This window comes from Astatotilapia calliptera, chromosome 4, assembly GCF_900246225.1.
Source record: "Astatotilapia calliptera chromosome 4, fAstCal1.2, whole genome shotgun sequence".
NCBI classification, from domain to species: domain Eukaryota; kingdom Metazoa; phylum Chordata; class Actinopteri; order Cichliformes; family Cichlidae; genus Astatotilapia; species Astatotilapia calliptera.
The window spans coordinates 14,226,987-14,253,910 of NC_039305.1; the positions used below are offsets into that span (position 1 = coordinate 14,226,987).

The 26,924-nt window shown below is 42.2% G+C and overlaps 2 protein-coding genes across 4 annotated transcripts in view; one reads left to right on the forward strand and one right to left on the reverse strand.

Moving 5' to 3' along the window:
- LOC113020740 (mitochondrial import inner membrane translocase subunit TIM16-like) overlaps positions 1-26,924 on the forward strand; it is a 122,074-nt gene that overhangs the window by 52,414 nt on the left and 42,736 nt on the right. The window lies entirely within an intron of this gene.
- On the reverse strand, positions 1,085-26,048 carry vasnb (vasorin b). Of its 2 annotated transcripts, XM_026164952.1 has the most exons (3): positions 25,627-26,048; positions 19,170-19,212; positions 1,085-7,572 (listed from the first exon to the last, which is right to left on the reverse strand). In XM_026164952.1, the coding sequence occupies exons 2-3, from the start codon at positions 19,172-19,174 to the stop codon at positions 5,499-5,501; spliced, it is 2,079 nt and encodes a 692-aa protein (XP_026020737.1). In that variant the 5' UTR covers positions 19,175-19,212; positions 25,627-26,048; the 3' UTR covers positions 1,085-5,498. The 2 variants fall into 2 exon arrangements, with proteins under 2 accessions (XP_026020737.1, XP_026020738.1); XM_026164953.1 differs by lacking the exon at positions 25,627-26,048 and having other exon boundaries at positions 19,170-22,068.

Below are 26,924 nucleotides of genomic sequence, written 5' to 3' on the forward strand. Positions count from 1 at the left end.
TTTCTAATAATTCACCGAACTGCACGTGAAATGAATCACATGTGTGCCTGCTGATGTATTTTGCCAAGAACTAACCAAAGTCAAATTCTTCCTTTGCTTTCTTTCCCTGTTTTTCTTTCTTTCTGACTTTCCCTTCTTTCTCTCCTCGTTGCTTTTTTTTTTTTTGGTCAGAGCAGCAGCTAGGCCATCTGCTGGAACAGGCATACAGTAGTATGGCATGAGAGAAACCAGTGGCACACCAGCCTTCATCTGTTATTAGTACTTTTCAGGAAGATTTAGAGGAGGGAAATGTGGAATGTGAGGCAGGAGAAGAAGCGTGCAGAGAGCCAAAAAACTAGAGCTGGAGAACCTGGATCCAAAAAACAAAGTGGTCGTGTGTTTTCCCTGCTCAGCTTTTCTTTTCCCCCTTTGCTCTTTTACTCTCTTCTGCCACAATTTTATTTTGTACCACACACCAACATCACAAGGAACGAAATACAGCTCAGCAATACTACGAATCTCTCTCCTCTGATAAGGAAAAAACACAGTTTGTGTGTGCTGATGAGCATTACTAAAGCAGTAACCTTTGCACCAGTATAGATGTTCTTATACTGAAGATATCAGTCATCTATTTATCTGCTTTTTCTTTGCTGGTTATAATAGGCTGAATGCTTCATCTTATGATTTTTGTCAATAATTTCATTTCCTCAACTGCTGACTGTAAATAATCTAGACTGATGTCCGAGAGATGGTTGGAGGTTACTGGGAGGTCAGATGTGTCGTGTGGGCAGTGGGGATATTTGGAAAATTGAAAACTGAGCGGCAGAGAGAGGGGAGAGAAACGACCGAAAAGGTCAATTGAATTAAAGATTGTAAAGTGCCGAGGGAAGGCAAATGCTGCCTGCAGCCACATGACCCCGTGCTCCAACACTCTGTCATTGGCTGCCTCCTCTTAACCCTGAATGTGGAAACTAATTAGAAAGAAAAAATAGGGAATGCGGGGAAAAGAAAGGCCAAGAAAAGGAATAGAAGAGGGAAAAAAGATAACTTTATGTAGATTTGTGTGTGTGTGTGTGTGTGTGTGTGTGTGTGTGTGTGTGTGTGTGTGTGTGTGTGTGTGTGTGTGTGAGTCTCTTGAAATTACAAAACTACAGTAGGGACCACTGAGCAGGGTGGGCTGAGTGAGTGTCAAAACTGGCTCTTGTCCAGGAACCAGATTTCCTTTAAAGCCAGGGGGAAAAAAGAGGAACTGTTCTACAGTAGGAAAGGAGAGAACCCACACACAGAAACTTCCTTTGTTCCACCTCTTCCTATTTACTTACATATCCAATTCTCAAACCTTGAGTCACTGCAGCTTGCACATATACAGTAATAATTATTTGTACAAAAGACGGTAAGTCCCTTTACACCTTAAAAAAAAGTGTGTCTATAGCAGTTTGGATAAATATTGAGAACCTCAAAAAAACATGGTGGCTAAAACTGCTTTAAAAGGACAAAAAACAGTTAAAACCCACTAACCTCTAGGTTCCTGCATTATTTCCTCTGTTTTTTTTCACCAGGAAGTTTGTGCCATCTGAGCAAATTGATATAATAGTGCCTGCATGACAGGAGTGGTGCTGTTTTATGTGTTTGTGTTGTTAGCGTGGGACCAACCGCTCACAGCTATGGGCCAGTTTGCTTTTGTTTGTGGGTGTGGGGGTGTGTGCTTGCATCCTGCATCAATCCCCATACCAACATCCTACCTATAAAACACATGGGTGGGCAGTTCTGTTTATTGTACGGGTTAGCAAACAACGCTTACTTATTTAGTGAGTCAGTCATAATGGTTAAATCCATTTATTACCTTCCTCTGCCTGTTTTCAATCATAATCTTTATTTCCATTTTGCCTTCAGCACACTGCTGGCAAGGAAGAATTACAAGACCTCTCGTGCACTGAAAGACGACATTAAACAGTTATAAACGTTTGTTTTGGGTAGTGGATTATGGCTGGATTCAGCAGACAGAATTCAATAGTTTGTAGAAGGGGTTGCACGGTCAATGTTTTTCCACTTACTATCCGATACAGATACCCTGGTTTGAGATATCTGCCAGTACTCGGTACCAATCCGATAATGGTGTCATATGAATAGGCTATAATTCTCATTATGAAGAAGAGAATGGGAATCATTGTTTTATGTTCAAGGAAACATCAGGCTCAGCTTAAAGATTACCTTGCAAGATAAAATGTAGGCAAGCAAAAACCTTAGAACATACCTTAAAGATAAAGAATGAAAAGAAACTAAATCTATTAAGTTAAAAAAAACAGGATTCACCTTATTACCCAATCTAGTTTTTAACCCAAAACAAATGCTCTACCAAAGACATAACAGAGAGAGCTTCTTCAAACGTCTGACCTTGAAGTCAGTTTATCTCTAAATGGTAAATGGACTCAGAGTTCAGTATCTTGTTCAACGACGCTTTGACATGTAGACTAGAGTGAAAGATGTCAAAGATATTGCCAAAACTGAATGATGAAAAACACATTTTTCCAGTTCAGTTTGAAGTAGTTGATGTCTGGTGAAATTGGTAACAAAGAGGGTGCTGCACAAAAAAGCTCCTTGCAGTCGCCTTGTTCGTTGCCAGAACGCTGTACTAGGAATGTACAGTATTCACCGACTTGACTCGCAAACACACACCAAGCTGTACTGAAACTTGAAAATGTGAAATACAAACCAGTAAGGTTGTGCCCCACTCTGAGCGCAACCTTTACTTTGAGGACGAATGATCTCCTCTATGTGACCATTTCACCTAGCAACAGCCCGCAACCACTCACCAACAGGTTGTGACCAGAGGTTGTTATAGGGGGTCTCTGATAGGTCTCTAGGTCTATGTGACTGAGGCTGAACCTACATAATATGTCTGTCATCACCAGCCATTTTATTAGGTACGTCTTAATACTAGGTTTTACTGCCTTTTGTCTTTAGAACTGCATTAAATCCTTTTTAAATCATAGATTCACTATGTTGCCATCTATATTGCTCTGTGTTTACATTGTAGCATAGCTTTCCTGTTCTACCTATTCCCGATGGTGCCCTATGGGTTTAATTATAGTGAACGTACTGTCATGTTCAAGACCATTCTGACATAATATGAGCTTTGTGAGATGGTTCTTTATCCTGCTGGAAGTAGAAGATGAAAATGGTGTTCATAAAGGGATGGTGATGGTACTACTTAATAATCAAAAAGCTAATAACAATAATACTTGGATTACTGATGCTCAAAGTGTGATTAAAAATTCTCCACACCAAGCTGCACCTGAAGTGCTGATCCAATTACATTTTGACGTGCTTATGCAAAATCCTCACTCTGAATATTACAGCAGAGACTTGGATGACAGGAGTGGCACTTTGTGGTGTTTGTATTGCTGTAGCCACTCGTGTTCAGACTGAAGCAAAAGTGTGATCATAAACAAACAGAGCTTCTTTTAATTTAATAATACTAGTGGCCATATAGCTAGGAATATGATTGGTGAATGACAATGGCAACAAAAAGTTGGCAGGCACACGCTAAGTGTTGTTTGCCAATAAGGTGGCATAGACTGATTGTAAATGTTAAGGCAGCTATAGACCATTAAGAATAATAAACACCAGCAAAAATGTATAGAAAGAAATACAAAAAGGATGATTTGTATTTTTGGATATTCATTTAATGATATCACTTTTTCCACTTGTACAAAGATGTTCACAGAGTAAAAAATAAACAACACATAATAGCAAAGGGTTTCCCAAAGTAAACAGGGAAAAATTAACAATCACATCGAAAATACTTGTGGTGATCTTCAATATTTTCTATTTTACAGAAAAAAATATTCCAGTTTTATCACATGATCGTGGGTTCTCCAGACGCTTACGTTAGCATAGAGTTGTTAGCTGTACACTGGAAATACTTTAGGTGACTTTACAGACATTCACAGAGGTGTCTTTGGTGTGTTTGCCTTTAAGTGGAGTTGCTTAAGTACCTCCGCAGGCATGTGGGCACATAAAGGGGTTAACTGATACAGGTGTTTGTGCAAGACAGAACATGTGCTTGCATTATCGCTGATGATGACAGATCTGCACACACACATACACACACACACATACGCATCCACACATACACGCACCTGCACCCCCTCATGCACCTCTCATTAATTTGCTTTGGAGCTTACTGACCTGTCTGTAATAATAGCAGTCATGCAGTGGATCTCTGCTAGTCTCACAACAATATAAACACTCTGTTAGCTGCATTCTGGCTTGTGCCTGTTCATAGTCTCGTTTAGTACGAATGAGCAAAACCGGGATCCTGCTTGCCAAAGAGAAATTGTGCATAGCGTTACATGCAGGCTATTTTTTAATCAAGGGAAACACAATACACATCCACTGTTTGCTTTACTTTTTGTCAGCCAGGCCGGTTAGTATGTTTTAAGTGTATTTTGGTTGAGGGATAAAACGGTGACTATAAACCATAAATAAGGTATCCGAAGTTTTGCTGCGTATTGTCAAGTGTTTTACTGTAATTACCTGTGAAACAGAGGGGGATATGTCAACTGCTCCACTCTGTACTTTTTCTAATCCTGCTTACCTCCTCTCTTTGTGGTGGCAAAGCAGGCTGAGGGCTCCAGTATGGAGAAGGGGGATTTAGTCTTGACTCTGTCCAGACTCACATCTACTTAGACTGTCTGATATTCTGGGGGCAAAGCTCTTTGATTGACTTTACTGGTACCAATGAGTTTTAATCTTCAAAGATTTTAATCTGCTGTTTTGTCTGTTAGTCACAAGAGGTGGGGAGGAGGGTGCTGAGGGCTGTTAACAGTCACAATGTTGCACAATTTTTAAAAAATAATAGACACAGATATAAAAAAAAAAGCATGACAAACATACATAACAAAGTCTTAGAGCCAGATAAAACAATAAAGGCATCAGTTTTTTCTTTGCACAACTTCATTTAGTGTCTTAAAGGTCATTCACAGCAAGCAAGCACTGATCCCGTTGTGGGGTAGTACTGATGAGTTACACTCAGCAAAAAAAAATTGCTGACTGTTTTAGTTGGGCTGGTGTGATCGGGAAAGGCAGCACAACCCCATTTTAGTCCACACCCCTTTATGGACAGATAAAGGAGAGCATGAGGTGATTCTGTCTCTTAACCCTGTTTTCAGTCAATGACAAAAAAAACACGAGTTCCAGCATCATATCACACCATGGGGCCTGACTGCATTCAAGCAAATATGCAGCCTTTAAATGGAGTGAAAAGCACATTTTATGCTTTTTGAAGTCCAAAAGCAAATTCTGAACTTGTTTAACGTCTGCTTAGACAACGAAATAACCAGGAAGTTCAATATATGTCCATCTTCCTGTTTCCTGGTTGGTCAGCTGACACTTTGTTGTCCACTTTCACAACGGCAGTAGCTGCTCCTTTTTTCTTTTTCTTTTTTTTACTTAGGAGGGCAAAGTTGAACATTTAAAAATCCTCATTGGGATTAGAGTAGTGAAAAAGGCAGTTGTCAAAAGCAGGAAGGCTTATGTAAAGATATGTTGTTATTTGACATACAGTGATCCTGTAGTAGTAAAACCTCATATTCCTGATTTCCACTCTGAACAGCAGGTTCTGGGATCATAAGTTGCAACTGCTTTTGAGGCAGGGGCCCATTGTCTAAGCCAGCTTTAACTCCATCCAACTCTAGCTGGGAGGGATCACAGTCAAGGTCTAGGTTGCCCTTGGTCCTCTTCCTGCGAAGATAGCATACCACTCCCACTGCTACTGCTATCAGTATAAGAAGTAGCAAGATCACAATTGCAGGGGCCAGCATTTTGGTTAGCTTTGGATCCTCAACCAGTGGAATAGTGCCTCTAAGGATTCGAGGGGCTGTATGGACCTCGGTGCAGACGCTGTCTATGCCATTGGGGGACCTTAATGGACTGGCACACACCATGTAGGTGGAGTTAGGATTCAGGCCGTTAAGTGTGTACTCCAGCAAGGTTGGAGGGAGATTGAATTGAATTTGTCTGCGATCTGGTCCAGAGAGATTGCGGTAGGTTAAACGGATTCCATGGATGTTAGGCTGCTTTTCAGTGTAGCGATGAAAGTCCAGGAGGACAGAAGTTCCGGTTATCTCACGCAAGCTGATGTCGAGTGTGTCTGCAGTGACAGTTGGTATGTGGGGTTCTGCATCAGGTGGTGAAGGTGGGTGATGGTTTTGGATTTCACAGTACATGCCAGAGGTACCAGGTGGACAGGTGCACATTACCTGACCGCGTTGGTCCAAATGACAAGTACCCCCATTCAGACAGTTGTGAGAGGGACAGAAATTATCCTCGTCTGGGTTTATGCTGCTACTGGGGGACGCAGGAACAGGGGGGTCCGGAGAATCACCTTCTTTTTCAGTGGGGTTGTCACTGGCCCGAGGAGCGGGAATTACCTTAGTAGTTGTTGGGAAGGTAGTGACTAGAGCAGGCTGGGTGGTAGTTGTTTTTACAGTACTAGTGGTGACAGTGGTTGTGGTAGGACAGCCAAAATCTCTATGATCCAGTCTTTCTAATACCTTTCCAGCATTGATAGGTGGGAAATGGCAGCGGGTCTCCTCTGTTTTCTCAAGGGTGATGCTCTGGGTTCTGAGCCATCTCGGGAACCATGCTAAGTTGCAGAGGCAGTTGAAGGGATTTTGTGCAAGTGTGAGCTTTCTGAGGTGGGGGAATAGCTGGGAGAACTCTTCAGGGAGGCCCTGCAGACTGAGGCTGCTTATGTCCAACTCCTGCAGCTCCCCAAGGTTCTGCAGGTCCTGAACCTTAACAGGACCCATTGGGTTTCCAGCCAGGCTAAGGTGAATCAGCCCTGGGGTCTCTTTAAGCACTGAGGGAAAAGACTCGATTTCGTTTTCTGAGATGTCCAATTCATGGAGATTCTTCAGACCAGTTATGAGCTCCTCATTCAGACTGGTAAGCCCCACACCTCCCAATTTGAGTGACTCGAGGTTTGGGGTCTGAAGGTCTGAAGGACCCAAAGTGGGTAAAGTATTAAAGCGAAGGTCCAGCAACAGCAGATGAGACATTGATAGGGTTGGAAGGGATGTCAACTGGTTCCCCTGCAGTTTGAGTTCAATTAGGTGCTCCAAGCCATTAAAGGCTGCAGGGTGGATAGTCTTGATGTGATTACTATATAAATAAAGACGCTCAAGCAGTTTCATACCGTGGAAGCATTCCTCTGAAATGTGAGTGATCTGGTTGGATGACAAGTCCAGGTTTCGCAAAGAAATCAGAGGTTCAAACACCCGATTGGGAAGATGGGTTAGTTTATTTTGACTGAGATCCAGCATGTCCAGGTTCTGTAGTCCATTAAAGTCCTCAGCTGTCAAGCCTTCAATCCCATTGGAAAACAGGTAGAGGCTTTTTGTGACTGGGTCCACTCCCTTTGGCATGGTAGAGGAACGTCTTTGGAAACAAAAAATGGATCCTGAAGAACAGCTGCAATCTACTGGGCATTCGCTAGAAAAGATGCCATCAGGAAGGATGAGGAGAAACACAAAGGGGATCACAGGAATGTGAAAGATCTTCATGGTGCTGACTCTCTCCATGCTCAGCCTGAAACAAGATAACATTAAAAAAAACCTATTAGTCAACTGTATAAACATTCATAGTAATAAAGAATAAGTACTGACCGGTAAATAGGATACAACAGCAGTATATAAACATTTTATGGCCTTTGTCATCAGTCACATACATTTAAGGGCATGTAGAACAACAGAGATTTTCCAAATTGGCTTGAGTGAGTTATTGATTCACAGCGTGCTCTTTACTGAATTTCATGAAGCCAGATTACTATCAAAGGCTTTAACTATGTGCAGCCAGTGATCAAAGGTGGTCAAACAATAGGGCTGTGTCCATGACCTCAGTCTCGAGCCTGATGCCATACTCTGTGAAAAGCTGACATAATGGCACCCTGCCACACTTTTCTGGCTAAAAGACATTGCCTATGTAATAGTCTGTGCAGCAAGATATATGCAGTGATCTCACAGTTTTAAATTTGGATCTAGACTGCCAACACAGCACCGTACACTCTGTGGGATTAAAGTTAACAGTCCTCCCTATGCTAATGACTGGCACTGAAGCCTGTCAACCACACGCTATTTGTCTGCAACAAAGTGTGTTTCTCTGTTTCTCAAGAGCCAGTGAAACAGACGAATGTCCTTTGAACAATTAAATCCATGCCTGAGTATCTTCAGTTTAATATAACCATGTCACCTTTGTGTGTCTGTGTGTATAATGTATGCCACGCTACACCCGATTGTGAAGAATTGGCCATATGACTCACACTTCCCGTGTTGTTGATACACAGCCTGCCAACTAGTTATATATGTCTAATAAACGTCTTCAACTGGGTTTGAAGGAGGAGTTCTGCTGATGATGAGAGTAGAACATCAATAAGATATATTACAGTGATTCAAAGCCAAAATGAGCCCAGGCCTTAAAACAAATACACTGGAAGTGTCAACACAGTGCTTGAAAGAACTCAAAGGAGAAGAGGGATGTGAAGAGGCATAGAGGACTGAATGGAAATAGAGAAGTCAGACAGCCTTGGAGAACGAGGCAACACTATCCACCTTCGATGATTTTAGCAGTCAACTTTATTTAATATCACTATTTAATTTTAGTTACTTGAAAAAGTGGTTTTAGGGCTTTAAATGATGCAGTTGTTATTTGCACTACACAAACACTGTTCTTACACTGCTTAACTGGGGTCACTCCTCATTTCACCAAAATAGCCAAATAAATTATTGTGTGTTTTATTTTTTGATTCTATTCTTTTTTTTCTTCTTTTTTTCCCCAAACTTACATGTTAATATGTGAAAAATATCTCCTTTAAATTAAATAAATAGTATAAAAATTCCATAATCTCTGGTACAGGTTCAGCATTTGTTGTCTTTGTACTATTTATGATTAAATACAGGGTTTAAAATCAAGTGTTGTTGTTGTTTTCCTTAATTGACTCATGCAGTAGGCATCATTAGCCATGTTTTGCTGTTTCATTAATACAAAGTATAAGTTTTAGGCCCGGTAAATGTTACTGTGGCAAAAGAGTAAATGTAAATTTTAAGAACTTTTCAATATCATGCTCTGGTCTTTCTTTTCACTTTTTAATAAAACATGCACAAAAAAAGTCATTGTATCCAATGTCTGAACTTGGAGAGGAGATCAAGGCAGCTACATCAGTGAGCCAGAGGAAGGGCGAGTATCATCTCATCACACTACAGCTATGGCATTTATTTTCCTTCCCTTTTGGCATACTTTTCTTTCCGCTCCTCCTTGAAATTGCAACCTCCTTGGAAAGAGTTCCCCATCTCTTATTTTCCTTCTCCAGTGTATAAACGAAAAGCAACTATGGCATAGGCTTGAGCTCCCACTGCCAACTCTTTCCAACAAGGCAGAACTATTGTTCTGTTCAGCCAAATGTTAATGACATGAACCTGCTCAAACCTTACATGTTTATTAAGCAAAACAGCTAGCGGGTTTTTAGAGTCTGCACCTGCTAACAGGATGGAAACACTGTCCAGCTTTGTCAGCCATGCAGAAAGTTAGACGCCTTCTGTGCTGGAAAATCTCGTGCTGAAAGCAAACATGACATAAGCTTGCTGGCGACTATGACTAAATACACACACTCACTTAAACAGGTGATATAGTTTATTTTCACCTGTTCAGAAATTCATATTCTACTCAACAAATACTTGAGTCACAACTCCAAAGGCCAGATATAGTCTTGGAGACTCATTTTTTGAGACCAGGCTCAGAAATTATGGATGCATAGATGAAAAAAGGGGAAAAGAAAGTGTAGCTGCTGTGCTGCATATGTGTGTAGAGCAAGGAAAAATAAAAGGATTTGGGAAGATAAACAGGAGATAAAGAGGATAGGGAGAATCAAACAACAGCTGGAATGCATGCAGATGGTTTCAGGTTTTCATAGCATCACTGTGCAGGGTGCTGCATTTTAGTTTCAGGCCATGATATCGCGTGTGTATTAGAGAGGGTACACACACGTTATTTTAACCTTCTTCAAAATGTAGAAAAAGTATATTGAGTGTTAGAAGTTGTCCAAAAAAATGTTCTTATTTCTTCTGGACATAGCGGAACTTCACTTTGTTACAACATATCAGGGCCAGACACGGGTATAGGGGTCCGCTGCCAGAATATACAACAACATCAAGGCAGCTTTGAGAGAAGAGTAAGCTATGCAGATAAAACTGTGAATATTTTTCTTAGAAACTCATCGTGGCGATTCTACCGTAGCTCCCCGGGGCAACGTGTTTATTTGAGCGTGCCTCATTCCAAAGTGGGCCAGGCACATCTGATAACCCAATGGAGGAGAAACTGTGGTGGAGGTGGATGGGGAGGAATTTACCCAGCGAATATAGCCAGATCACAGATAAACTGTAGCTTGATAGTTTAGATTTGCCTGCTTTCTTTCCCTTCAAATGTGTGGCTTATGCAGATCGGAGGTTAAGATAAGGTGCAGTTGTGGCGTCAGTGCAGCATTGATCCAATATGCTCTGGTACTGACTGCCTCCTGTGAGTGGAGGTGGAGGGCTGAAAGAGAGATTAAAATTTTGAGGAATGGCCCTCCCCCCTCCCTTTGAGCCTTCTTTCTCTCTCCTTGAGTTGTAATTTCCTTTTCTCTCCCCTGTGCATTTGAGATATTTCTGAGACAGACAGCCGGTGAGTTTGAAAAAGTAAGGAAGCTTATTTTAGGTTTATGAACCGACAATGGATTGAATTAATGTGACCTTGTCTGTCTGTCACGCGATAATCGTGCTTACTTCTGTGGGGTTTTTATGCATGAGTTCAGGTTTCTGGTCCATACTAGAAGAAGACATGTTGGCTGATTAATACACAGTATCACCCAAGAGCCTGAAACAGTAAGAGGAAAGCACACACACACACACAAAAAAGAAAAAACAGACTTTGGGAACATCTTTGCGTAATAATAGTGGGGAAAGCATTGCCTAAGAGCCTTAGAAAGAAAAATCAACGGAAGGAACAAAAGCATTTTCCCCTCTCCCCCCCTCTCACTTCTTATCCAGGTTTTTCTTTCTTTTCAAGATAAGGAAGAAAAGAAAACACAAGCAGCAGTGAAGACGAGAGCGGGTTTCTGTCAGCAGGGGCACCAGGGTGAATAAGGCCTGGCTTTGAAGTGGGCTTCAACAATTAAATCCTGGCTGGATGAGTGTCAAGAGTTTTTATCTTTAGAGCCGAAGGCCAACACTGAGGGGTAATGAAGGCAACAAGAAAGTTGTGGTGTGTATGAGTTTAGGCTGGTCACACGTCATTGTGCATAATTTGGCAAGCCGGGTCAGAGAGCAACATGCCAAGTTACTGTAAGAGGATAAGACTGCTCAATGCAGAGCGTAGGCTTCCAATAAAAAAGTTCCTTATCTTTTAAGGGAACAATGCTTGTGGTATGCACATTAGAGTATCATCTACGTAGGTATGCACAGGCCTGCTGGCTCTGCGGTGCCCTAATATAATATTTACTATTTCTGCAAGCTGAGCTAACTTATTATAGCTGGTTCATACTCGATTTCATATTAGTCATACATAATAATCCTTTCCAGTGTCAATCTTTTCCCTCTCTGTTTTTGCAGCTTTTCCATCTATGAGAAGGCAAAAGCCCACACACTCCAAACACACTCATGTTCTTGTCCCTTTCCACTGTCAGCAGTGTCCCAGATGGATGTTGTTATCCACAATCCTGTGGGGCTATCCATCAACGTGACAAAAGGGTCAAGAGATAATTAGAAATGAAGCTGAAGGGGGGAAAAAAACACTTATGTAGAATATTTGATGATGACAAGATTGCATGTAATGTAGCTCTGGAGAGACATGAAAACATCTGTTCAGACACCAGAAACACAAAGCTTAAAGTATGAATTCAAACAATGTCAGCTATGTTAACGCAAGACTGCCATCACAGCGTGAAATGCAGGAAATATTTGTTTATAAGCCAACACGTTTTTTGTTTGTCATTTTGATGCTGGTTGTACCTGTTGAACTATGGTAGATAAGAAAACACATTTTTACGGTGGCACGAGGAGCGCAGCACTTGATGTCATCAACGCTCAGTGAAGGGATGCTCAGAGGTTTTAGGATCATAACAGGATAGCAAGATTTTCTGCTTACACAAAAGCCATTGGCTGTTTTCTTTCATCATTGTGTGCTGTCAGCGCAAATAATGGTAAAATTGTAACGAGGCAAGAAAGGATTAGGTGTCTCTTAAGATCAAGGCTCAGCTGCATTAAAATCTAAGTGAAGCCAGTCGTAACTTTGTTAAAAAGACAGATCACATTCCAAAATATGCTCTGCTAATGCAGCACTTACATCAAGGTCAATCAAGAAGACAGAAAACAAACACGCCAGGCGGAAGGGAGGGGAATGTGAAACAAGAGAAGAATGATCGTTTTACTGAGTTTGTCACTGGTAATACTCCTCTTGAAGCCACAGTATCACTGCTGTGCTTTGTAGTGGTACAGAGGGGGTTAGGCTCTGTAGCAGTTTTACAAACAAAGCTTCCTACTGATTTCAGCCTTACCACAAGAAAAAAGGGAATTAATTCACCCATTGTACATCTGCTTCTGCTAGTGCTGAATGATGGGGCTGATGTTTTCATAAACAGGCAGGTTGTAGTTGGTCCGCTTCCTAATAACAGATCAATGATGCACTTTTCTCAACTTTCTACACTTTAAGCGTTCCATACTGTGATTTATATCTCAACTAGCCGCTTCAATATCGGTGTTAAAGGCGGCTCTTTTCATCTGCGGATTTATAGGTCGAAACGTGCCTGCATATTACGACAATGTGAAGCAATAATTAGAGCCTGCAGCTGGAGAACTTGAAAGAGAGCAATAATATACAGTCCAGGGGTGAATGGGAGGGTAGTAGAATAGTAACACTCACATAAAACTGTGTATATCTTCAGCACTGTGGGGCAGCTCTGTGTTTGAGTAGTTACATTTTGGATTTCGGTGTAACACATCTGTTTTAATGTGCTAAGAATGAAGTTGCAAAATACAGCTGCAAGGGAGACTGAGGAGGCTAGCGTGGCCAGTTCAGCAGGGCTTAGGTGGTGTGGCAACTTCAGATCAAATTATGTTAAAACCAGGGCTCTAAGCACTGGTAGGAAAAATTTATACTCATTGCAGCATCCTTGATATATAGGCAAAACAATTTGTGCATAAACACGACACCAACTTCAAGCCTATTTTCTGTCATTTACAAACCATTACATTTTTTAGGTTATATTACACATGGCTACAAGGGTCAGTATAAGATAATTACGGATTATTTTCATCTATGAATCATGCAAAGCTATTCTAGCAGAGTCCAACAATGAGAATGTGTGAAGCTGAATATGAGAATAATAGTGGCCCGCCACTGACTCCAGTGGCAGAAGAAAGAAAACTAAAGATGCTATATAAATAAAGACAGCAAATGCTAGCACAGAAGAGTCTGAAAGCCAAACAGTATTTCTTCCATTCATCTGGTTATATAGCATCAGTCCATGGAACAATAAAACCAATGAGCCAATGAAGCATAGAGTGTCTCCTGGCGGTCAGAGGTCAGGCTCTGTTTCCACTTCTCTTGCTATTCTGTTGTTGTCTGTTGTAACTCTGGCCCAGACAGCATAGATAAAAGGCCTTGTTCGACACAGGTACACACCCAGCTCCAGTTACACCCGTGTCTACCTGAGCCTTATAAGTCCTCATCTTCACAACAGGTGTTTTCTCTCCTCCTCCAGGGCAGCATGAAACCCAAAACCTCAGGAGTGTGTCTGAGTAAATGTTGTTACCTGCGCCAAACTTCCAGCCTTTACCGGCTGCGCACTCCTACCTAAGCGGAGGCGAGAGGGGAAAGGAAACAAGCAGAGGTGGGCAGCCAGGCAGCCAAAACCAGACGAGCTGGATCTCTGCAGTAGCATGTGTGCAGTCTAGTTGTGCCTCCTCTGAGCTTTAGAGCATAGAGGTCATCTACTACGAGTTCCAAAAGGAAATGTGGGCCATTTCCTTTTGTTTTATTGCTATAGGATATGACTGATGGTGTAGTAGACGCTAGACCCAATTTTGTTTTCATAAAAGCTCACATGAGAGGAGACACAGGATGCACTGACGGAGGCTGTGTCTTCTATTATCTTCTTATTCTGTGTCTCAGACACAGGGTCCACTTGTTTTGTCTCGACTTTGACGCCAGTCTCTCATCAGCGCACCCTGCCCTGTGACCTTTGGGGACAGACAGACAGTCAGAGGTCTCACATACGCATCTATCTGCTATCCTCACCATGGGAAACTCACATTACACAGATACAGCAGATTTCAGTTCACCAACGACAACCTGTGCTTTGATCTGTTTTGTTATTTCTCCTTGGTGTTTACTCCTGCAGTGTTTCTTGTTCCCTTGGTCTTTTCTCTGTTGGTCTTTTCAGTCAGACACAACAGCAAACCACACCATTGAAGAAGTTACTGCCTGAGTCCAAGAGTACTAAATCACCAGGAAACAGTAAATATGACATCCTTGTGTCACAAAAAACTGGACTTTCTCCAAGTCTGGGCTTGTGCCTTCATATCCTGCGTATGGCTAACCACGCCTCTACCCAGAATCAAAACTTCATTGTGCTTTCTGGCACGCTGACCCTGTTTGCAGTTGTCCACACATCTGTGGAGTGTGTGTGGTAGAAACACCCATAGCAAGCTGTGACTGACAGCAGGTAGTGATTCAGAATGACTTCTATTGACAGTCCTCAAAACACCTGACATAACAGGACGGTGCGTCTGTGTGTTGCATGTGTGGTAAGTTTTGCGGTTTAAAGCGACTGGGTGGACCTGTTCTATCAGTGAGCCTAAAATAATGTGCACACTTTGACACTCTGTCTGCTCCAGTAGCATTCATTTGACTCCGGTATGACAAATGCTAGTTTGTCCCCTGGCCACTATGACCTTTATCTACCTGAAACCAGCCAGCCTGCATTTTTTTTCCATAGTACAAATCACTTGAGTTTCCTGGTAAGTCTCCTTTAAAGCATAGGCCAGAATTAACATAAACCACTCTTAAGCTTTGCTTTTATTAAAAGATCAGGGTATGGTCCTACTTTGTGGACAGCTGTTGACACTGTTTTCATCTTTATCCTGTTTGTATGATTCAGGCACAAAGCAGGATTATGAGTGCCTCCAGGTCAGACTGACTGACAGGCTGGCAATCCTTGTTAGACAAACAAAGCCACACGTACTGACGAAGCGCTCGTATATTATCCATCCGCCTGTCTGTGTCATCTTTCTTCTTATTGTTTGAACCGTTGTAGCTGCTACTGTTTATCTGAGTATCTACTCTAACCCCCCCCTGCCACACACACACACACACACACACACACACACACACACACACACACACACACACACACACACACACACACACACACACACACACAAATACAGCATTATAACAGAAGGTGCTCTTGTTTAACACGTCACACAAATATCTCTGAAATTCCCCGTCTCAGCCTTGTGATTTTTGCGCCCCGCACTCTACTTGCTCCTCTGTTTGCCCCTTTTGCTTCCCTCAGGTTTGTTCATGTCGCTGACAGGAACACAACTGGAATCTGATGAAGGCATGTCTTCTCCACTTGCCACAACAGCCCTGGGAGGCCTCATGGCTGCTATGTAGCAGCCTACATGCTCATTAGACTAATGAGAGCTCCGGGCTAAAGTAATGGGGATGGTAAACAGAAGCTTAAGGGGAGCAGTAGTGCTGACAGGTAAATATCAGCTTCTTTAATAAAAATGCAGTTTAGGATTTAGACTACGTTCAGCATGCAGACTTGGAAATATACATTTAAACACACAGCACATGACAGTTTTATCATTTGACTGTGTCAACACATCTTTCACCTGTCTGCAATAATACAACAAGATGAGCACTACAGGACATTTCTCTCAATGAGATGTACAGAGGTCAAAGAGATAACAGGTCTTATTTGGTATTTAAGGTACATCTTAAAAGGGAGTTTGCCTTCTCTAACTGCTCAACTATGACAATATAGAAAATGAGAGAGGCGATGGGAAAAGAGCCGAGTGAATTACTGATAAATTGTCTATTTTAGCTTTGAGCTAAGCCGCTGATTTGGTAGTCTCTGCTGTCGAGTGAGTGGCAGATTGAATCACGTTCACTTGTCAGTATTATTAATTCTTTGTTACGTAAAGATAGTGGCAGTAGTGCAGCTGTCCTGCTTTTTCTTCTGTATCAGAAACATCACTCGGAGGCAGGCACCATACCTGTTTTTCTGGGCCCTAACCCTACACCCCTACCTTTTCCACAAGTTACCGTTTGTTATTTTTCTAGTTATTCTTCTCTGCAGTCTTTTCCTTTTAAAAAAACAAAACAGAAAAACAACTTAGACATGTGCCACACACACAAGATAAATGTGAACTGGAGATCGTCGGTGCTGATTACAATGTCACAAAGGAATTTATTGTGAAACTGCTGCCTGTGTCGGCACCGCGCCAGCGCTGGGGAGCCTGGCTGGCAAATCAACAGTCAGGCGGCACAGTTTTCCCAACCCCCAAGGTTGACATGCCTTTCCTCCGTAGCCTCAGGTGCCCTGTGACTTGTTTATTAAGAAATTACAACCAGTGTTTTTTAAGGGTATTCAAACTGGTCTCTTGGAAATCTGAGTTCATTAACTATGTAATCCTTTTCATAATTTGCTAGAGAACCAGCCCCCCCATTCAATATCATTCCTTAAATATAATGCATTACATCTCAATTATTACTTCATAATCTCCACTGCAATGTCTGGAAATTAAATTTAAAAAAATCCACAGACACACAATAGGATGCTGTGAGCCAGCATTTTATCACCACACTGACATGCTACGCTACCTGTGCCAACAGCTGATTAAACAGGTGAGCTCTGCCATGTTAGAGACTGTAAAGACCTCATTCAGCAACAGTCTATTAAGACATCAACAGTGACCCACAACTCAGCAGGCTGCCCACAGCAGGTGTGCGTTTCCTAACACTTAAACAAGATGAAGGAGGGGAGACGAGGAGGGTAATGACAGCAGAGGAGGTGTAAATAAGTGAGCCTTTAGCCTGCTTTTCCCTAGAGGCTGTCAGTATGCACAATTCAGGATACATTTCTGCCGAATGCTGCAATCTATCTTAAATGATGGATTGTATAGAAGGCCATCAAAATCAGTGTACAGTATACCTCTTATAATGTGAAAATAAATCAGCTGATCTCATTTGTATGTCAAAGAGAAATAAGTAGAAACCAGTGGATGGTTCACATTCAAATTAGAGTGTGATTTATGACCCAGATCTTGGCATTTGGTATAAAAGATGTGTGTTTCTGTAGGTCTGTGTTCGGTTAGTCAAAGCCAGAGAAGACCCAACATTCAGTAAAAGAGAGAAGACATAAATGGTTCTTTGTTATCGTAGCAATTTGTCTACATTGAGAGCAGTTTACTGATTCTCATCGACACAGTCGTTCAGGCTAGTCATTAAGTGAGTCAAGCAGATTCCTGAGCTGACCTGTAACATAGGGAACAATGCTTACCTGTGTAAGTGTTTGCTCACACGTGTGTGTGATCTGGCTATACGTATGGTTGAGTCACGGTATATAAATATCCCGGAACACCTTTGTTTGCTCTTACATGTTTGCTTTTAGGTAAAAATATTAACAATATTAAGTGACTCTTGCCGCGGTGTCAAGAGTGCACTAACTTGTGGCATTTCTGGACATTCAAAGCACAGAGCCAGCAGAGACTGCTCACACCCAGACATTTGGCTTGAATTCAGCCCCTCGTTATGTACGTACACCCATATTTTACCTCGTATTGAAGAGCGTGTAGGTGTGGCTAGACGTGTGTAGTGTTACAGTAAATGCTTAAGAAAAAGGCAGGAAAAACAAGCATGCAGGATGTCAGCGTATGCTGCAGTCAAAGGCAGTGTTGATGTTAAAACTTCAGGATCATGGCATTAATGGAGTCAGTGTGTGTTTTAACACTGAAGCATTGACTGCATAGCAAATAATTTACAGCGAGCGAGTCGAAACCTCGACCTGAGGAATGTCTGCATGTTCTACAAGCCAAAAGCAGCAGGAGAAGAACTCAGTTTCACCAATCTTCTCGGCTCATCTCTGTTTTCCCTGAGATGGACGAGGTGGGGGAGGCAATTAGTGAAAGTAGCGATGTGCGTCCAGATGCTCAAGGCTATGCCATATCCTGTGTGTGTGTGTGTATCTTTACAAGCCCACACAGTTCCTGTTACAGCTCATTGAGAACTAGCACGACACAGGCTGGATGGAGAATGAGAGGTCAGAAGGAGCGTGTAGGTGAATCCTGCTCTGTCAGACAGTAAAACAAGACAAGCCGACTAGACTCTTGATACAGCAACACATTAAAAAGCTGCAGATTGACTATTCTAATGGCCAGTCTGAAGTTTAGCGCTCATTGTTTTTGATAGACTGCATACCGACAGGATTGTGTTCATTTTTTGTCTGTTTATATCTGGATTTCCTGAGAGGGGTGACTCCACTGATCAGGACAAAAACTTTTAAATTATAAAACAGATATTCTTCTTTTTCATGTGCAATACTTTAAGATTATTGTTGGAATATCATCACGATGGTGTCACCAGACTTTGAGGGGATTTGAAAGTAATGCCAAAACAGCAGAAACCATGTAGGTTACTAAGAAAATGTTTTCAACAAACACAGGGTCATTATTCTACCTTTTTCTCCAGCAACCAGACCGGCATGCTAAACTTCAAACTTCCTCCATTCCCCCCTTTCCTTCTCCCTCTGTCTGAAACTCTACACAGCCTCACTGTATCTATTAAATGCCGTGTGTGCTAAGAGAGGCGCTCTTGTTCTCCTGCCAGTCTTGTTAAGAGGCTCAGAGCTGTGTGAAAGGATCCCATTGAGGGAGCAGAGTGTTATGGTTAACATGGTAAAGACCGCCAACTGCGTGCCGTTTGGGTTTCTTGGTGCAAATATTCACAGGGCTGTATTATTTAGCCCGTGCCAAAAATACTACATTACTTTTCTGTCTATTTTTTCTTCTTGTATAATAACTTAAGCTATCTTTGCACCTTGGTATCAAGTAAAACGACCACATCTTTCAGATATAATTAAAACTCACCCCATGAAGATGCTTCCACTATTCTTCTTCAGGTCTTCTTTCCCTGTAAGGAACACAAGAGTTGTAAAAACAAGCCAGAGAGGTGTTGCAATATTTTTCTGAGTGCCTCTTTTCTACTTATTTGGAATCCAGCCCCCTTTCATGTCTTGTCAAAAGCACATAAGTGAAACAGGAAGTTTTTTTTCCTGTTAATTGGGTAAATTCCACCCGAGTGTGGGAGCACGCCGAGCAATGGCAGAGCCGTGTGGCAACAACACGAAAATGATGGAGTGCCAGAGGAAGAATGCGGGCCGACCACTCTTTCTCCATCATCTCCTACTACAGATGGACTGTAGTATCGGTCCATCTGCCATAAACTGCAGTTGTGTACTGTACGCAGAATTGTGCCGCATGTTGTTATTCAATCAAATGGTTTTTATTTCTATTTCAGAGCAAAATTAGGCTTTCCACTGTAAGCCAAGAACAGCTTTTCATTTTATGATATCAGCTGGCAAAAGCTGACCGCGCTTTCTTCATTTCTTTCTTAATGGTGAACATTGCTTTAGCCATAACCACAGCACAATTTGTGCGTGCGTTCATGTTCGTGCTGCTTTCTGTGACTATTATCTGGTATCAGATGTTATTTCTGAATGTGATTACAGGATCATAAACATTAGTTGGTTTGGGGAAAAACCTAAAGAGTGCCTGATGGATGTTTTATTTGTGAGAGGCATTTAGCCAAAAGCACTTTCAACATTCTTTTCTATTGGCAAACTGTTGTTTTTTTTTTCTTTTTCATTGATATAATGCTGTTCTAAAATGGTTTCTGAGATAATTACCTAAGAAACACAGCATGCCCTTTCTTTCTCTGTGTACTGTACAGCATTGTATATCTGTCCGCGGAGCATAAACCGGCCTGACTCTTCCAGAAAGTTCCCGCTAAGCAGCCATTTTTCATATATCTAAGCTCTGAGTCACAGTCTGTGGATGCGAAAAACAGAGTGACTACAAAACCACGTGTTATACCTGGCTTGTGTGACTCCTGAAACCTGACTTCACTTTGCGTGTAGCATATCTCTGAGCAGCCACATGCTTCCTTCATGTCAAGGGTGTAGTGTTTATATCTGAAAATAACCTGTTGCACTGCAGGGCTGGCTTTGGCACGCTGACCTGTGTTGAGGCCCGTGCTGCGCTCTGCATCCATGTGTTTATTTGTCTGTGGGACTGCTACACAGAAGCTTTTTTGTGAACGTACGTGTGCGGTCAGTGGGTGTTTTTCCCTGTGATTTGCATACATTCGCACAGGTAAATCCAGCAGTGGCTGAGCGAGCGCTTCTTGCATGAGTGGCTGCTAAGTTAAGTACGGGGACTCCTTTCTGCTGACACAACCCACGGATCTGTTACCCGAGGTCACTGTATCCCGCTCTCAGACAGTCCTTCAGCTGAACTGTAAATGTTTTTGCTTTCAAAGTGGAACTAGACACCCTAAAATAGATACAAATTGTCTTTTACCGCTAAACGTCTTACATGACTGCAAAAGACTAAACTGCTAACAACAGTGTCCTGGTCTTGGTTTCCCTTAATAGCTTAAACAATCTCTTCCACTATTGTCTCAAAGACATTCGGTCTTTAATTAGTGCAGACTGCATGCTACCAAAACATTTGTAGTATCTTTTAACCTGCTTTGTACCTCTTATTTTCTCTCTTTTCGCTATTATTGGCTTACTTTGATATTCAATCTCTCTCTGACTCCCTCTGTCCTTTTTTGGGAGCACTGATACGTTTTAGCTTTTCTCTCCACTGTAATTTTCTTCCTTCCTCTGTGTTCATCTGTTCAACATAAATATCACCTCACCCTCGTCGCCTCTGTTTCTCCTTCTCTCTCTTTCTTTCTCCCTCCCTCTCTTCTCCTTCCCATCTGGTTTAAACTCTCGTACGATAGGAGGGAGCTGAGCAGCTTGACAATAACACTGGAACCGTTTTGTTGTGGAGTAATCACGTAAAACTGAAAACAGTTGGTTAGCTCAATGTATGTTCAATATGAACTGAAAGATTGCAGCTCAGAACATCAGTCCAAGCTAAACTGCTAAAAGAATTGGGTGGAATAAATAAACAGGTGCCTTTTACTTGGATGGCTGGCATTTAATGTGACACTCTTGGAAGCTTCTTCTTGGGTAAATCTGTACCAGTGACAAGTTGCGACTTGTCATTGATACAGATTTGTCACTGTCACAACTGCCTTTCGGTTCATGCAGGCTGATGCACGATCGTCTTCAGGCATATGTGCATGCATGCTCAGATGTTTCTGAGTAAGGCTCAGGCTTCTGGCTCTTTATCAGGGTGGACAGCGCCAGATAACAACACTATCTGTGTCTGCTGGTAGCCGTGTAAATAGACCTTAAGGAAAACGGGACCCGGCGGACTAAAGCACTGTCTGGTGCGATGAAAGAGAGCAACTGTGTGTATACGTGTCACCTTGTAAGCGACACACGTTTACATGAAAATGTGAGTGACCACTTTCTATGGTCTCACACACTTGGTGACCCAGCTGCGAGCAGACGAACACTAACCCAAAGGTACATGCACTTCTTAGTGAAACATTAACAACTGACATTAAACTTAATGCTTTGTGTCAAAGTTTGTTATTAATACCCCAAATTTTCATTTGGCGGCAAATAATTTAGCCCTGTGCTTGTGTGCGCGTGTGCATTTGCCCTTGCTTTTGCTCTTGCCCAGTAAAATCTGGTTCAGGGCTCATTTCCTAATTACAGTGCTGGCCAGAAGTAATTACAACCTTAGATTAAGAGCCGTTTCTCCTTTTTTTATAGGTTCACTGAAATGCAGCAATTTGTGGTGACTTGGGACGAGCATCCTCCTTCTCATCCTCTCTCTCTCTCTGTTACTCTCCATCTGCCTCTCTCTCTCTCTCGCTCTGCTCCTCTCCCTCTCTACTCCATTGGAATTTGGGGGATTTTATTTTTTGCCTCTTTGCAGATTTTCCACTCAAGTGAGAAGGTTAAAAAAATAGCGCAGTTAATCACATGAGCGGTTCATTTCAAACAAGAGATAGGGAAAAGCTGTGAAATATGACTTTAGTGGGCCTGCGTGTCTCTGTGGACATATGGACACGGAGGACAGCAGTTATTTGGGGTTTGCACTCAATCCGGGGCACTCCAAAGCCCGCAGATCCCTTTGCATGTGTGTGTCTATTTATGCAAGGTTTTGAAGTGGTTCTTCTGAACGCATCATTTGGATGCATCGGCAAGCTCTTCTTCAATTTAGCTTGGCAGGCGTATGGGCTGGGGTTTGCCCTCCACATACCGCTGGTTCAGCATTGATGTTTGAGGCTGAGGCCTTTGAAGCCAGGGGTTTTATTTAAGACGCCTCTTATAACGGAGGAGCTCCAGCTCTTAGTTGTCAACCAGAGAGCAGAATCCCCCCACCCCCTGCTGAGAAGCACCTGAAAAGGGGTACCCGGAAGGAGGATTTGCACTCCTTGAATCGCTCACACAGACTCCTTGCTAATTGCGATGAGACTCCAGCTTCACGTGTTCTCCAGAAAAATAAACACACACACACATATTTGCACACTTACTCCAACTTTCTGTCCTGTCGACTCTCCTTTCCCTCCCCGCTGCGTAACTGCCCCGCTCTTGTCCTCCTTTTGTACCTCTACCCCCCATATCTCTCCACTCTTCCCTTCCCTAGGCCTCCTCGCCTCACGTACCTGACTTTTAACCCTCTAATCCCTCTGATACAGAGGGAAGGGTGATTCAGCCACTGCTGCTAATTGGCATAAAAAAAAGACAAATCCTTCCCTTCTTAAACAGTTTGGAGAAAGAAAAGAATTATTCATTATAATAATCAGTAGATTTATAGGCAGCAGATGCTACTGTAAGATGTCCAGCTCATCTTTTTGTCTCGTCTCAAAACAAAAAACTTAAAGATCACCAACTGTCAGTCATCATCTGCAGCAGATTTAGACATCAGTGCTCTTTCCCTCTCGAGCTCTTTTGCACAGATAATGAAACACTGGCCTTGATTTTGTAAAAGAAAAAAAAACCCCCCAGAAGTAATAAAAATAACAGATAAAGGTACAGGCTGACACAACGCTGGTAACCAGATCTTGATGGGTCCTGTGGTTTCAACATCACTGTCACAGTGGTGTGACAGCAGGCCTGTGCTTAATTGTATAAATTAGATTCTAGAACAAAGGGGTCGCCTTAGTCATGCTTCCCCATCCACAGTCAGACACTTAAGGGGAATAAATATACCGGAAAGTGGAGCACGGATAATCAGTCCGAGGTTATTATGTATCCCGTGCACAACTGCAAGTCTTTGACTTAAATTTTTACATCACAGAAGACATGCAGCTTCCTTGTTTATCTCTTCCTGTAATCATCCTTCTTTCATCACTGAGACGGTTGTGTCAACAAGTTACTTTCTAGGTCTAACAGTCACTGAAACATGAAGCGTCAAGTCTCTACATGTTTTTAGTCTTACTTAACATATTAAAAAATTCAAGCACACTTCTGCATTCTGTAGTATTCCAAGCTGTGCCCACAAACAGTCTGTTGCGCTGTTGTCTTGCCATCTCTTCCACACATTATCCTCAAAGTTCTCCACATTAGTGGAGGATAATTGGTCTCCTGTGGCTGCTCTGCAATTTCTGTTGGCCTAATATAAACAGATTACAACTATTTTATACTGTCAGAAACACATTAGCTTCTCCTGTAGTGTAATTATAGTCTGTGAGGAAACACTTGGTGGTAATAGAGAGGCTTTTGGGGCAGTTTGTGCTGCTTATTTGGCCTTGGGACGGATCGGGTGATTTGCAGCATCTGTTTGTGTGGGCCTTATAAATGATGCTCATCTGAGGACTGAATTTAGGATTCAAGTGATGAGATATACTGTGATTTATTAGATTAGATTTTTTTTTTTTGATCAGGTGAGTATTTGGAACTATTCACATAATAAAACAGAGATGAAAGAAAGCTGGTGAGATTGACGTTAGTATGTTTAATTTGGCACATTATTTGGAAAGGTGAGATCATATTTTCAGACACAGACACACTGAGATTGGTCTAAACCTGCTGATCCTGTCACTTGATTGGATGCTGGTTTATTGGTGGGCTTGATCACTGTGAGATTTAATCTTTCAGGAATGTGACCCCATGGCTCACTGCTCTGCTGCACACTTGCAGTAGATTTCTACCTTTCCGCACATCTGAGCAACTGTTTCATTTTTTATGTCTCTGCACCGAAATGCCTTCAGCTAAACGTCAAATTGCGCAGAATGTTAAAAATAATAATGAAGTTATGTAATCCCTTTTAATAACAGTAGCAGCATTTGATGGACAGCCCAATTATTAGTAGCCTATTGCAACGGGGCTTCAGTAAGCTTTTTACTGGCAGCTGGCTTTTGGCGTTATACAAATGAAACATGGTTGTGTTTTAATCTATGGAATTACTCAAAATCTGAGGTTTAATCAGCGCATGCTTCATAATGTTGCTCCTATGAAACATAGCCCTTACTTCCTCGACAGTTTGTGCTTCACATTGAAAGCAATGACCGTCCAAATGCTAAAATAACCAAATGTACTTAATTTGCAACTTTGAGTGGTGTGCGTATTGGAGCCGTTTCAGCGCTCGTGTCCTGCTGAACTTGGTGTTGTGGGACGTCCCCTTGTGTGGTTCCAAAAACAGCTGTCCTCTGCGGTGGACACCGCTCGGTGCGGTGTAGACATTCGGCACGGCTCTTGCATGCTGCACGGCGTCCTGCGGTCCAACACCAGCCCGCCTCATTACCGTCCCGGCGGCTCTTTTTGCACCGCGCACACGCTCGCGTTTTCTGTTTTCTGGGTTTGTTTGGTTTATTTACGCGCTTTCCAAATATAAAGGAACTCGCGTTTTGTTGTCTGGAGAATTAATGGAGCCCACATCTCCAATAAACCTGTTGAATCCAATGACTCAGCGGCGCATCTATGCAAATAACCCATTTAAAAAAAATTTTTAATTCAGATTTCCACTTAGTTGCTGTGCATTTACAGGAGAAACAGGTTCGTGTTTAACGCACTGTACATTACAAGCAAAACGCGTTTTTGCAAAGCAGACACGAGTCTGTTGAATTATTTGAGCGAGTTTTTGTTAAGAAAGTTGTCACAGGAGAGAAAAAACTCGGTACCACTGTCAGCTTGTGCTCAAAAGAGGAAATAAAGCCGACAAACAGCTGGAGTGTTTTTTTCTGTTATACATTCATTTTATTCTGACAGTCAGTCGATTCAGATGTTTTTAAAATGATCATTTACTTAACCCCGTTTGTCAATATATCCCTGTTCACGCGTCTTTACGCTGGACTCGATCATGCCGAAAGTGTTTTAGAGCTAAAACACACACACACATACACACACACACAAAACAAAACAATATTCACTCTACCATTTAAAATATAAGTAAGTATAAGTAAGTCAACTCTTACCCGTAACTTCGGAAAAGTGAAGCTGGAAGCGCAGTCGCGCTTGTGTCTTTATCCAAGAAGAGCACTTCAATGATATAACTCCAAACCTGGTAGTTTCCCTGCGTGCGTTCTCGGAAAAAGAGACCTTTCTGTGAACGTATGAAACTTACAAGGAACGGTCTTCATGAAATCCTTGGAGGGGTACCCCTGCCTCTATGTCAAGGAATGCGTTCAAGTACCAACTCCCTGGACAAAAAGCGCTTTATTGGTGAGCACAGAGGAGAGTTTAAAGCGGAGGAATGGGAGGGGCGAGGCGCGCTGCAGTTGGGCGCACTCCTGCGCTGAGCGGAGAGCAACAAACATCTCACCTTGCAGCTTTGCAGAGTGCGAAGGAGAGAAATTCCAGGCTCTTTTCAGCTCACTATTTCTTAATTCCTACCTGCGTGACCTGTTTTGAGCAAGATACATTACTGATCTTACTATTTACTTTTACAAAAAGTTAGTCGCATTTCCTTTGAGGGACCATTAACTTTGCCTCAGAGCACTGTTTGTGGCTTTCTCTGCAAGAAATAAGCAAACTGATACAGGTTTTTGCTTGGATACAGAGAATGGTGAGAGCAGTCAATCAAAGTGACCAGTTGATCCCCAATTAACCTTCTGCATAAATAGGGAGTGCCTGCAAGATTAAAAATAGAGTGGACCAGAACAGGTTTGATTAGAAAGATTGAAAGTTAAAAGTCATGGATAATCTGAATGGAGATTAGCAATGATCAGAAGGTGGAGAAAGTTATACTGTTTTAGTGTGTCTAGCAGCTGAAGTTGTTGCCTTATGGAAGAACCCATCGGAGAAATGGCCAAAGCCTAATCAGATGGAAAAGGCTGGGGGTTAAAAAGTAATCTATGGCATATTCAACTTCACATTAAATGAGAATAATATGTTAGTAACTGTTTCTTTCATTTGTTCTTATGCTTCATCTGTTCATTCACTTATGGGGGACAGCCAGTTGCCTCCACAGTGTACGTGCGGTTTACATTAGCTCATATGGTTGCTTTCGTTGACGGAGATGTCTTCAAGCTGAGAAAGCTATCAAATACTTCCTAACTCCAGTGACAAACTACCCGTTGGCAGCTGGGAGCCTATTTCAATGCCAGCCTTTCCCAACAAGGTGCAGTAAGGCGATAGCTCTCTGGAACTGTGTCACCACCGGTGTGTGCTTTTGGCCTCATGTCACAGAATTACACAGATCCCTGAAGCATACAGTGGCTGATTTTTATCAGCACGTTGCTGCTTTTTCTCTTAATGTTGGCAAGAAATTGTA